Source organism: Oncorhynchus masou, chromosome 14 (assembly GCF_036934945.1).
Source record: "Oncorhynchus masou masou isolate Uvic2021 chromosome 14, UVic_Omas_1.1, whole genome shotgun sequence".
NCBI lineage: Eukaryota > Metazoa > Chordata > Actinopteri > Salmoniformes > Salmonidae > Oncorhynchus > Oncorhynchus masou.
This window is the reverse complement of record NC_088225.1, coordinates 20,330,028-20,345,244: the sequence shown is the minus strand read 5'-3', so window position 1 is coordinate 20,345,244 and position 15,217 is coordinate 20,330,028. Positions and strand designations below refer to the sequence as shown.

The 15,217-nt window shown below is 38.9% G+C and overlaps 1 protein-coding gene across 1 annotated transcript in view; it reads right to left on the bottom strand.

The window, feature by feature from the left end:
• Positions 1-12,868, bottom strand: part of LOC135554493 (phospholipid phosphatase 3-like) — a 32,282-nt gene extending 19,414 nt beyond the window's left edge. Inside the window, exon 1 of the mRNA XM_064986825.1 lies at positions 12,067-12,868. Within this exon, the coding sequence (XP_064842897.1) occupies positions 12,067-12,271 (205 nt within the window). The 5' untranslated portion in view covers positions 12,272-12,868. The remainder of the gene's footprint in view (positions 1-12,066) is intronic.
• Between the last annotated feature and the right edge of the window lie 2,349 nt (positions 12,869-15,217).

The window sequence follows — 15,217 nt, the reverse complement described above, 5'->3', positions numbered from 1 at the left end:
AGCATCACTTTTTCCTTCAGCTAATCGTTTGATTGGGTTTCTGTTATTGGAAGCTGCATCTGTCAACGTCAGAATACTGCCATGTTCCCATGTAATGACTTCATCATGTATTCCATTAGGGCTAAAAACATTGAGTGAAAATGCATCAGTGAATTTGTAAACAGAGGCACATGCACACAAGCGCATACTGTTCAACATGACCATGCAAGAGCACTAAAAACACAGAGACAAACTCACATGCATGGTTACACACATAGGCCCAGAGTGAGAGGACTGCTTAAAATATTCCTGACACAGTGGCATGCTGCAGCATGCAGGCCCTCTCACTGTCTCACTCGACAGCTTTCCCTGCCAGCTGAACAGAAACACAAGCCCACTTACACAAACATATTGTATGCCCAAGAAAACAAATACACACGCACACTTCACCACGCGTCATCCCCTCTTCTGGACAACTTCCATCCCAAAATGGTTGAAGCAAGAAGAAGAAAGAGCAGGAAAGCGAGTGGAGAAAAGCAGGAAAGAAGTGGACCTTTGAACTCACTCTGAGGTTAATGCTATCTCTACCCTAAACCCTATCCTTATCTAATCCTAACCCTTACCTAATCCTAACCCTTTTAAATGTAAACTTCAATGGGGGTATGGACGTCCCAAGGATCCCAGGTAAACAAGGACCCTTTCTCTGATCACTCCGGGAGATACAGGCCATCCTCTCTTGCAAGCTACCTCACGTCTTCTTACCCTCCTACACACAGACACACACACTCAGTCCCCCCCCCCCCCACACACACACTCAGTCCAACACACAACCAGTAATCGTCTCTGTGGTTTTTACCGGTCACTGTCTCTCAGGGAGAGCTTAAAAACTTATTCGGGCTAGGGGCAGTATTCGGAAGTTTGGATGAATGAGGTGCCCAAAGTAAATTGCCTGTTACTCAGGCCCAGAAGCTAGGATATGCATATAATTGGTAGTATTGGATAGAAAACACTCGAGTTTCCAAAACTGTTAAAATAATGTATGTGAGTATAACAGAACTGATATGGCAGGTGAAAACCCGAGGACAATCCATCCAGAATTTATTTTTTTCAGCTCACCCCTGATTACTATGGCTGTCAATGGAAATATAAAATGAATACCTCCCAGATTGCAGTTCCTAGGGCTTCCACTAGATGTCAACAGTCTTTAGAAAGCGTTTCAGGCTTGGTTTTTGAAAAATAAGCTAGTTTTAGTAAGTGGCTCCCATTTTGGCTGTAGTGTTTGTTGCACGTTCCGGTGATTGCGCATACTTCGTTATTTATCTCCGATAATGGCCTCCGCTATTCTCAGTCTTAAATTTTATTGTTCATTTACATATTAGGGAACCTGAGGATTGATTAGGAACGTTGTTTGATGTGTTTGGAAGAAGTTTATTGGTAATTTACGGGATTCAGTTGTATGCATTTTGAACGAGGGAAACCGATGGATTACTGAGTCAAGCGTGCCAATGAAACTGACTTTTTGGGGATATAAAGAAGGACTTTATTGATCAAAAGGACCATTTGTTATGTATCTATGACGATTGTTGTAATTTGAATTTCGCACACTGCAATTACACCGGATGTTGTCGAGGTGAGACGCTAGCCTCCCAATGATCCGTAAGAAGTTTTAAGTGCTGTTCAAAAACATTTGACCCAGCCTAGTTGAGACAGTTAAAATCTATTCTCTAATTTTGCTATTGATTTGGTTCTAATTTCATCTATGAATCTTTATCCTGAGCAAATATGAATGACTGCGTGGTCACTGTAATTGATGGTTTTCACAAACCACTTAAGGCTTCAGATCCCCTTCCAATTACTTTTAAGGTCCCAAATAACTGTGATGACAGAGTGAGGACCACCTGTGCCGGAGAGAGACAGGCAGCCATACAGGAGGCAGGAAGAAAAGCAGGAAAGAAGTGGACCAGACTTGTCTCAGCCTGCCCACGGGTACGTCAATGACTGACCCCTCACCTCTGACCCTGCCTATGCTGCTGGATGCCGTGTCTCAAGCACAGCATGGCCACAGAACATGGACTCTGTTCAGACCTGAGCTCCTCTTTTGAAAGCTTAATAATGCGTGCAGGAGGAATGCTCACACACAGATTGAGACATCCGTATGCTTGAGAGACATACTGACACAGTAGAAAAATGTTCTCACTGTGAAACATCAATCATCCCACTTAGACATATTTTTGATCTGGGGGACAGTGTTACCTGGTCACACACACACACACACACACACGGTCACACACATACATATTTAAGTCAAAGCCAAAGTGAAAGCCTTCATTATGAATTGATCCTGGTTTTAGACTCTGATTAACAGTCATTCATAATGCCATACCACAGTGTTAATAACAGTCATTCATAATGCCATACCACCGTGTTAATAACAGTCATTCATAATGCCATACCAGTGTTAATAACAGTCATTCATAATGCCATACCACAGTGTTAATAACAGTCATTCATAATGCCATACCAGTGTTAATAACAGTCATTCATAATGCCATACCACAGTGTTAATAACAGTCATTCATAATGCCATACCACCATAAATACCAGTGTTAATAACAGTCATTCATAATGCCATACAGTGTTAATAACAGTCATTCATAATGTTAATAACAGTCATTCATAATGCCATACCACAGTGTTAATAACAGTCATTCATAATGCCATACCAGTGTTAATAACAGTCATTCATAATGCCATACCACAGTGTTAATAACAGTCATTCATAATGCCATACCACAGTGTTAATAACAGTCATTCATAATGCCATACCACAGTGTTAATAACAGTCATTCATAATGCCATACCACCATGTTAATAACAGTCATTCATAATGCCATACCACAGTGTCAATAACAGTCATTCATAATGCCATACCAGTGTTAATAACAGTCATTCATAATGCCATACCACAGTGTTAATAACAGTCATTCATAATGCCATACCACAGTGTTAATAACAGTCATTCATAATGCCATACCACCGTGTTAATAACAGTCATTCATAATGCCATACCACAGTGTTAATAACAGTCATTCATAATGCCATACCACAGTGTTAATAACAGTCATTCATAATGCCATACCACATTCGTGTTAATAACAGTCATTCATAATGCCATACCACAGTGTTAATAACAGTCATTCATAATGCCATACCACCGTGTTAATAACAGTCATTCATAATGCCATACCACAGTGTTAATAACAGTCATTCATAATGCCATACCACCGTGTTAATAACAGTCATTCATAATGCCATACCAGTGTTAATAACAGTCATTCATAATGCCATACCACAGTGTTAATAACAGTCATTCATAATGCCATACCAGTGTTAATAACAGTCATTCATAATGCCATGCCACAGTGTTAATAACAGTCATTCATAATGCCATACCACAGTGTTAATAACAGTCATTCATAATGCCATACCAGTGTTAATAACAGTCATTCATAATGCCATACCACCGTGTTAATAACAGTCATTCATAATGCCATACCACAGTGTTAATAACAGTCATTCATAATGCCATACCAGTGTTAATAACAGTCATTCAAAATGCTATACCACAGTGTTAATGTTAATAACAGTCATTCATAATGCCATACCACAGTGTTAATAACAGTCATTCATAATGCCATACCACAGTGTTAATAACAGTCATTCATAATGCCATACCACAGTGTTAATAACAGTCATTCATAATGCCATACCACAGTGTTAATAACAGTCATTCATAATGCCATACCACAGTGTTAATAACAGTCATTCATTCATAATGCCATATGCCATACCAGTGTTAATAACAGTCATTCATAATGCCATACCAGTGTTAATAACAGTCATTCATAATGCCATATTCATAATGCCATACCAGTGTTAATAACAGTCATTCATAATGCCATACCACATTCATAATGTGTTAATAACAGTCATTCATAATGCCATACCACAGTGTTAAATAACAGTCATTCATAATGCCATACCAGTGTTAATAACAGTCATTCATAATGCCATACCACCGTGTTAATAACAGTCATTCATAATGCCATACCACAGTGTTAATAACAGTCATTCATAATGCCATACCACAGTGTCAATAACAGTCATTCATAATGCCAGTACCACAGTGTTAATAACAGTCATTCATAATGCCATACCACAGTGTTAATAACAGTCATTCATAATGCCATACCACAGTGTTAATAACAGTCATTCATAATGCCATACCACAGTGTTAATAACAGTCATTCATAATGCCATACCACAGTGTTAATAACAGTCATTCATAATGCCATACCAGTGTTAATAACAGTCATTCATAATGCCATACCACAGTGTTAATAACAGTCATTCATAATGCCATACCAGTGTTAATAACAGTCATTCATAATGCCATACCACAGTGTTAATAACAGTCATTCATAATGCCATACCACAGTGTTAATAACAGTCATTCATAATGCCATACCAGTGTTAATAACAGTCATTCATAATGCCATACCACCGTGTTAATAACAGTCATTCATAATGCCATACCACCGTGTTAATAACAGTCATTCATAATGCCATACCAGTGTTAATAACAGTCATTCATAATGCCATACCACAGTGTTAATAACAGTCATTCATAATGCCATACCAGTGTTAATAACAGTCATTCAAAATGCTATACCACAGTGTTAATAACAGTCATTCATAATGCCATACCACAGTGTTAATAACAGTCATTCATAATGCCCAGTGTTAATAACAGTCATTCATAATGCCATAATAACAGTCATTCATAATGCCATACCACAGTGTTAATAACAGTCATTCATAATGCCATACCACAGTGTTAATAACAGTCATTCATAATGCCATACCAGTGTTAATAACAGTCATTCATAATGCCATACCACAGTGTTAATAACAGTCATTCATAATGCCATACCACAGTGTTAATAACAGTCATTCATAATGCCATACCAGTGTTAATAACAGTCATTCATAATGCCATACCACAGTGTTAATAACAGTCATTCATAATGCCATACCAGTGTTAATAACAGTCATTCATAATGCCATACCACAGTGTTAATAACAGTCATTCATAATGCCATACCACCGTGTTAATAACAGTCATTCATAATGCCATAGTCATTCATAATGTGTTAATAACAGTCATTCATAATGCCATACCACAGTGTTAATAACAGTCATTCATAATGCCATACCAGTGTTAATAACAGTCATTCATTCATAATGCCATACCACAGTGTTAATAACAGTCATTCATAATGCCATACCACAGTGTTAATAACAGTCATTCATAATGCCATACCACAGTGTTAATAACAGTCATTCATAATGCCATACCACATTCATAATGTGTTAATAACAGTCATTCATAATGCCATACCACAGTGTTAATAACAGTCATTCATAATGCCATACCACAGTGTTAATAACAGTCATTCATAATGCCATACCACAGTGTTAATAACAGTCATTCATAATGCCATACCACATTCATAATGTGTTAATAACAGTCATTCATAATGCCATACCACCGTGTTAATAACAGTCATTCATAATGCCATACCACCGTGTTAATAACAGTCATTCATAATGCCATACCACAGTGTTAATAACAGTCATTCATAATGCCATACCACCGTGTTAACAACAGTCATTCATAATGCCATACCACCGTGTTAATAACAGTCATTCATAATGCCATACCACAGTGTTAATAACAGTCATTCATAATGCCATACCAGTCATTCATAATGTGTTAATAACAGTCATTCATAATGCCATACCACAGTGTTAATAACAGTCATTCATAATGCCATACCACAGTGTTAATAACAGTCATTCATAATGCCATACCATAACAGTCATTCATAATGTTAATAACAGTCATTCATAATGCCATACCACAGTGTTAATAACAGTCATTCATAATGCCATACCACCGTGTTAATAACAGTCATTCATAATGCCATACCACAGTGTTAATAACAGTCATTCATAATGCCATACCACCGTGTTAATAACAGTCATTCATAATGCCATACCACAGTGTTAATAACAGTCATTCATAATGCCATACCACCAGTGTTAATAACAGTCATTCATAATGCCATACCACAGTGTTAATGCCATACCACAGTGTTAAACAGTCATTCATAATGCCATATCACAGTGTTAATAACAGTCATTCATAATGCCATACCACAGTGTTAATAACAGTCATTCATAATGCCATACCAGTGTTAATAACAGTCATTCATAATGCCATACCACAGTGTTAATAACAGTCATTCATAATGCCATACCACCAGTGTTAATAACAGTCATTCATAATGCCATACAGTGTTAATAACAGTCATTTAATACCACAGTCATTCATAATGCCAGTCATTCATAATGCCACCAGTGTTAATAACAGTCATTCATAATGCCATACCAGTGTTAATAACAGTCATTCATAATGCCATACCACAGTGTTAATAACAGTCATTCATAATGCCATACCACAGTGTTAATAACAGTCATTCATAATGCCATACCCAGTGTTAATAACAGTCATTCATAATGCCATACCACAGTGTTAATAACAGTCATTCATAATGCCATACCAGTGTTAATAACAGTCATTCATAATGCCATAACCATACCGTGTTAATAACAGTCATTCATAATGCCAGACCACAGTGTTAATAACAGTCATTCATAATGCCATACCAGTCATTCATAATGCCATACCACAGTGTTAATAACAGTCATTCATAATGCCATACCACAGTGTTAATAACAGTCATTCATAATGCCATACCACATTCATAATGCCATACCACAGTGTTAATAACAGTCATTCATAATGCCATACCACAGTCTTAATAACAGTCATTCATAATGCCATACCACAGTGTTAATAACAGTCATTCATTATGTCATACCAGTGTTAATAACAGTCATTCATAATGCCATACCACAGTGTTAATAACAGTCATTCATAATGCCATACCACCGTGTTAATAACAGTCCTTCATAATGCCATACCACCGTGTTAATAACAGTCATTCATAATGCCATACCACAGTGTTAATAACAGTCCTTCATAATGCCATACCACCGTGTTAATAACAGTCATTCATAATGCCATACCACAGTGTTAATAACAGTCATTCATAATGCCATACCAGTGTTAATAACAGTCATTCATAATGCCATACCACAGTGTTAATAACAGTCATTCATAATGCCATACCACCGTGTTAATAACAGTCATTCATAATGCCATACCACAGTGTTAATAACAGTCATTCATAATGCCATACCACAGTGTTAATAACAGTCATTCATAATGCCATACCACCATGTTAATAACAGTCATTCATAATGCTATACCAGTGTTAATAACAGTCATTCATAATGCCATACCACAGTGTTAATAACAGTCATTCATAATGCCATACCACCGTGTTAATAACAGTCATTCATAATGCCATACCACCATGTTAATAACAGTCATTCATAATGCCATACCACAGTGTTAATAACAGTCATTCATAATGCTATACCAGTGTTAATAACAGTCATTCATAATGCCATACCACCATGTTAATAACAGTCATTCATAATGCCATACCACAGTGTTAATAACAGTCATTCATAATGCCATACCACCGTGTTAATAACAGTCATTCATAATGCCATACCACAGTGTTAATAACAGTCATTCATAATGCCATACCACAGTGTTAACATGTTTACTTCACTGCAGTAAAGTACTGTCCGAGACAGAAGGGACCACACTGAGCAAAGTGGATTCCCTCCTAACTTATAAGGCCATTAGAATGCGATGCCTTGGGGGAATTCCAGAGTGACAGTAATAAATGAGTCCCTTGACGGGGCAGATAACAAGGGTCAACAGCCTGAGGAATCTGCTGTTGACATTTAGGGAAATTTGGTTGAAACTCCGAGACACAACATACTGTTGGAGAGGAGACAGAGACAACTAGAGACACGACATACTGTTGGAGAGGAGACAGAGACAACTAGAGACACGACATACTGTTGGAGAGGAGACAGAGACAACTAGAGACACAACATAATGTTGGAGAGGAGACAGAGACAACTAGAGACACGACATACTGTTGGAGAGGAGAGAGACAACTAGAGACACGACATACAGTTGGAGAGGGGACAGAGACAACTAGAGACACGACATACTGTTGGAGAGGAGACAGAGACAACTGGAGACAAGGCATACCGTTAATTCACAATATAGCTGATGATAGTGACGACAATCATATCTATCAAGAAAGAACCAAAAGTACATTTATATTTTAATTTATTTTATTTCACCTTTATTTAACTAGGCAAGTCATTTAAGAACAAATTCTTATTTACAATGACGGCCTACCAAAAGGCAAAATACCTCCTGCAGGGACGGGGGCTGGGATTTTTAAAATAAATAAATAAATCATAAATAACATATGAATATAGGACAAACATTACAACAAGAGAGACAACACAACACTACATAACGACAGACATAAGACAACAACATAGCTAGGCAGCAACACATGACAACAGCATGGTAGAAACACAACATGGTAGCAGCACAAAACATGGTACAAACATTAATGGGCAGACAATAGCACAAAGGGCAAGAGGGTAGAGACAACAATACTAGAGACAACATCACACAAAGCAGCCACAACTGTCAGTAAGAGTGTCCATGATTGAGTCTTTGAATGAAGAGATTGAGATAAAACTGTCCAGTTTGAGTGTTTGTTGCAGCTCGTTCCAGTCGCTAGCTGCAGCGAACTGAAAAGAGGAGCGACCCAGGGATGTGTGCGCTTTGGGGACCTTTAACAGAATGTGACTGGCAGAACAGATGTTGTATGTGGAGGATGAAGGGTGCAGTAGATATCTCAGATAGGGGGGAGTGAAGCCTATGAGGGTTTTATAAATAAGCATCAACCAGTGGGCTAGAACATCTAGCCGCTCGAGAGCACCCTTACCTGCTGATCTATAAATGATGTTTCTGAGTTCAGAACAAGGTGTTCAGAACAAGGTTAAGGGTAGAGAAAGCTTGTTGGGACACTAAGAAAGCTTTGTTGTAGAGTATTTAACACAAATTCCGGGGAGTGCCCACCTGAGTATAAGACTGTATCATCTGCATATAAATGGATGAGAGCTTCCTACTGCCTACTTCCTACTAAATGAACAAGGCTGATGCCAGAAGAGGATGATGCCAGAGGTGATGGTGGTGAATGGAGGAAGAGGATGATGCCAGAGGTGATGGTGGTGAATGGGGGAAGATGATGATACCAGAGATGATGGTGGTGAATGGGGGAAGATGATGATACCAGAGGTGATGGTGGTGAGTAGAGGAATATGATGATACCAGAGGTGATGGTGGTGAATGGGGGAAGATGATGATACCAGAGGTGATGGTGGTGAATGGGGGAAGATGATGATACCAGAGATGATGGTGGTGAATGGGGGAAGATGATGATACCAGAGATGATGGTGGTGAATGGGGGAAGATGATGATACCAGAGATGATGGTGGTGAATGGGGGGGGGAAGATGATGATACCAGAGATGATGGTGGTGAATGGGGGAAGATGATGATACCAGAGATGATGGTGGTGAATGGGGGAAGATGATGATACCAGAGATGATGGTGGTGAATGGGGGAAGATGATGATACCAGAGATGATGGTGGTGAATGGGGGAAGATGATGATACCAGAGGTGATGGTGGTGAATGGGGGAAGATGATGATACCAGAGATGATGGTGGTGAATGGGGGAAGATGATGATACCAGAGATGATGGTGGTGAATGGGGGAAGATGATGATACCAGAGGTGAGGGTGGTGAATGGGGGAAGATGATGATACCAGAGATGATGGTGGTGAATAGAGGAAGATGATGATACCAGAGATGATGGTGGTGAATGGGGAAAGATGATGATACCAGAGATGATGGTGGTGAATAGAGGAAGATGATGATACCAGAGATGATGGTGGTGAATGGGGGAAGATGATGACAAGCATGCCATGACAAGCATGCCAGTCTTGAGAGACTTTAAAAAGACACTTTCTAAATCTCTCACTTCCTCTCACTCATGTTCTTTCAAGCATGCAACCTGGTGATTGAGTCAATCCTAGTGTTGCAATGCAACCAGCAGTCAGGGATAAGGAAAGTCAACACCAGCCCACATGTTCTCATTAGGCTGAGCTACGAAAAACGGAAAAAGTATGTTTCCTTCCCATCTTCTGACTCTGGGCCAGTCAGTCTCCGTCTGGCACTTACCAGACACTTCCTAAACACTTGATGAGTGTCAAGCATGCTACCTAGCAGAGGAGGAGGCAATAGCATACCTGCAGGCAAGGAGGAATAACAGGCTGTACGGTGAGAGTGAACCTGTCTGTCAGTGTGTCTGTCTGGGAAGCAACAGGCAGCTTGTAACCGCCAACGGTGCTCTGGCAGACCTGTCTGTCTGCCTGGACGGGTTCCGCCTTATAGTCCTGTTTGTGTCATGTTAACAAATTCAAAACAAACCACTCTTCCCTGCTTTCACTTAGTGCCAGCACCAGAGAGGCTGATCAACATCCCCCCCCTTCATTTCAGGGGTGTAGTTAGGCACACAATTGTGTTTCACTCATGTTAGTTGAGGAGTAACCAATGATAACTACCACAGAGTAGCAACCCAATAGTCCCTCTGTGTTTGTGAGTGATTGTCAGATTGCCTCATGTTCCACATTATGGCTTAACACTGCTAACCCTATCAGCATTCACACTGTATCCGGGCCATTATCCGATGCTTTATTGAATCATATAATAGCCTCCTAATTTGGCAGAATAACTTTGTTGCACACATTAGAGATATTGTTGCCAAGTACCTCAACTCCTCCATGGAGTTGAGTGCAGACTAGAGTTCCTTAAATGAACCTCTGACTCGCGATATGAGGATACTTAAAAAATATATATATATTCTTAAACCATTATCATGTACCTATGTTTGTCCTCTGTTGTTGCGTGCCTTTCTTTGTTTGCTGAAATCAACAACAAAAAAATCAAATTAAACGTTATTCAAATACAACCACTGACTGTTTCCTCATTGCTGGTGCTCTAAGATGGCAACTCAGCCGCGAATGCCAATTGAATCTCAACAAGGAAAACATCGGTGGTTGTATTTGATTCACGTTTTATAAAAAAATGTATGGATTTCAGCAAAGAAATGCACGCAACAAAGGACAAACATGGGTGGGCCTACAAGGTAAGAATCGAGGCATAGCGACGAGAAGGAGTTGGAGGTTCAATTCAAAAGCTCTAGAATGTGCTCAACGTAGTGGAGTTTAGATACTTGGCGAGGGATAATGCTGTAGTGAAGCAAGGCAAACAATGAACAAGTGTAATTTTGGCATTAGAACACAAGCAGGGAAGGGGTTGCAACGTGTTTTATTCTAATGTTCTTTTCTTGGGAACCCCATGGATGGTTGTCATGGGAACTCAAGAATTCCCGGGACAACTCTCCTGCCAGCTTTTCTTCAGTGCTTAGCTTAGAGTACAGACAGACTCCTTTTTGCCCTTTTGGTTTAGTGCTGAATTGGCTTTTGAAATGACTTATTCTTGTATTGTGACCTGTTGAACTGCTAGACCTGTTGCACTTTGCCGTTGATTCTTCTCCTTAACTAATTGTGCTAATAAATGTAACGTTAATGCGTTTAATTAAATGGTCGTCTATCATCATCACTTGGACAACATGTGAGAGTGAGCCGTCCTAGATTTATTTGCAATAAATGCCCATTCTGTGGCATGCATACTATTAATTATATTCATGTTAATTATATTGACCTCTGCATATTTCCTCGGAAATAAAATGGAAATACTGAGACAGGCTAAGAATTAAATGAATGCAAAGCAGACAAGCATGTCATGTTGCTACGTTGAGATTCAGTCAAATAAAATGGGTAAAAGGGTGAAATAATATGCAAAGGTGGTTCAACATAATTCTTACCTACAAACAGACAGAAAACATCCAAGCCGACCAGCATCTTTCTCTTGGTACAGAGTGAACTGTCTGCAGGTTCTACAAGGATGTGATTCTTCCCAGAGCTGTTTTCCTTCATCGCCTCCCCGGCTCCCCCGTTGTCGGCTAAACGCTGCTGAAGCTCAGCGTCCCGAGGAAGAGTACTTATGTGTGTCGAGTTGAACTTTTGCATATTGTCTCGTTTAAAATACAACGTTGATGTTGTCTTGTTGCTGTTTACTGACAGTAACGTTAAGTATCCCAAAGGTGAACATTCAGTCCGTCCAACGTTGAAAAATACAAATTAATGATGGCTGACTAACTTTAGCTAGCTAGCTGTGAAAACCATGTCCAACAACCACAAGTTAAACTTGACAGGTCTCAAACCGTTAGCAACAAGCTTATCTGTGAAATGTAAGACAAATTCGACGACAGCGTAAAGAAGAGTAAAGATAAACTGAAAGAGAAGTGTTCTTGCTAGTCTAAGCAAAGCTGGCAGTTCACTGAGGTGTTGCGAGCTAAAGCGCTCACTGTCCCACTGTATCGTGTTCTGTTCAAAGTCTTCAACTACTGGAGCTGGCTAGCCACGTTACATCATACGTTACCCTAAAACCAACTAAATCAATATTTTAAAAGAATAACTTGCAGAACACGCATTGCTCAATTCGTCTGTCAACTTTCCAACTTGCCCATATGCCATTCATTCAACTATTCCAAATGCCCTCTCCATGTGGACTGTTTTCTGTTCCGTCCTCCTGTTCCCTCGCATTTTGTCCCTCCCCAAAACTAGGCAGACCCCCAGGAGTTTGTTTTGCAAAATGTTTATATCTCCTTTGCTCCAGTCTCACCCTCTGACAACCCACCCCCACTTGTTAGTTAAATACAGTAGTTAACCAAATAGCCACCCTGACTATCTGCATTGACCATTTTTGCACTAACTGACTCAACTCTTACACTGCTGCTACTGTTTACTATATGCCACTTTATGTACAGTACATATCTACCTCAATTACCTCGCACAAGTACCCTGCACATCGACTCAGGATTGGTATCCCTTGTATATTGCCAAATTGTCGTTACTCATTGCGTATCTATTATTATGTGTTTTACTTTTCTATTATTTCTCTATTTTCTTTAACTCTGCATTGTAGGAAGGGCCTGTATGTAATCATTTCACTGCTAGTGCACACATGTTGTTTACGAAGCATGTGACAAATACAATTTAATTATCTTACTTTGTTTCATACTAATAGCTTTGTTTGTTTTATTTGTTAACATCTATGTTAAGCTCGAATCAATACTATATTTGAGAGAGAATTAAGAGTATAGAGAAATATATAAATGTTTATTTAATTGCATTAATTTTTATTTCAGTGTGCTTTGATGAACTGTGGTATGTGTATTAAATTAGGTTAGTAATCAAATTTAATTGTATTTGGCACATGCTTCTTAGACAGCAGGTATAGACTAACAGTGAAATGCTTACTTAAGGGTCCTTTTCCAACAATGCAGAGTTAAAGATAAACTAGAAACAGTGAGACAGGAATAAATACACAGTTAATAACAAATACAAATAACGTAGCTATATATAGGGAGTAGAACATAATGTGGCTATATATAGAGAGTAGAACATAATGTGGCTATATATAGAGAGTAGAACATAATGTGGCTATATATAGAGAGTAGAACATAATGTGGCTATATATAGAGAGTAGAACATAATGTGACTATATATAGAGAGTAGAACATAATGTGGCTGTATATAGAGAGTAGAACATAATGTGGTTATATATAGAGAGTAGAACATAATGTGGCTGTATATAGAGAGTAGAACATAATGTGCCTATATATAGAGAGTAGAACATAATGTGGCTATATATAGAGAGTAGAACATAATGTGGCTGTATATAGAGAGTAGAACATAATGTGGCTATATATAGAGAGTAGAACATAACGTGTCTATATATAGAGAGTAGAACATAATGTGGCTATATATAGAGAGTAGAACATCATGTGGCTATATATAGGGAGTAGAACATAATGTGGCTATATATAGAGAGTAGAAGATAACGTGGCTATATATAGAGAGTAGAACATAACGTGGCTATATATAGGGAGTAGAACATAATGTGGCTATATATAGAGAGTAGAACATAACGTGGCTATATATAGGGAGTAGAACATAATGTGGCTGTATATAGGGAGTAGAACATAATGTGGCTATATATAGGGAATAGAACATAATGTGGCTATATATAGAGAGTAGAACATAATGTGGCTATATAGAGAGAGTAGAACATAACGTGGCTATATATAGGGAGTAGAACATAGCGTGGCTATATATGGGGAGTAGAACATAGCATGGTTATATATAGGGAGTAGAACATAGCATGGCTATATATTGGGAGTAGAACAGAACATGGCTATATATAGAGAGTAGAACATAGCATGGCTATATATAGGGAGTAGAACAGAACACGGCTATATATAGGGAGTAGAACAGAACACGGCTATATATAGGGAGTAGAACAGAACACGGCTATATATAGGGAGTAGAACAGAACACGGCTATATATAGGGAGTACCAGTACGAGTCTACTGTATGTGCAGGGGTACGAGATAATTGACGTAGCTACTGCATGTACTGTACATAAAGGTAGGGGTAAAGTGACTAAGCTACAGGTTAGATTAGACAGTAGCAGCAGCATGAGTGTGTGTGTGTGTGTGTGTGCGTGTGTGTATGGTGTCAGTATGCGTGTGTGCATGTTATGTGGGTGTGGATGTGGATGTATGCCGTTTGTGTTGTGGTGTCAGAGGAAGTATGTGTGAGTAGATTTGTGTGTAATGAGAGATTCCATTATGTTTCCCAGGCCTACTTAAATTAGAAAAATGAAAAACGAGAGAAAATATTGCCCCTTTGCTTTACACTTCAAATGTCATAATTTGCCCAACAATATCTAATCCTTCCTTTGATCAAATAAATGGATGTATCTCTAGCATCAGTTACTTTCCTGGTCAGTGAAGGCCTAATGGGAGACCATGCAGTAGACCCTATGCCTACCCACCTATTCAATGGACATCTCCAAATCTGAATGTCTCTGCTAAAATGGTTTGTATAGGTATAACACAGTTATTAGCA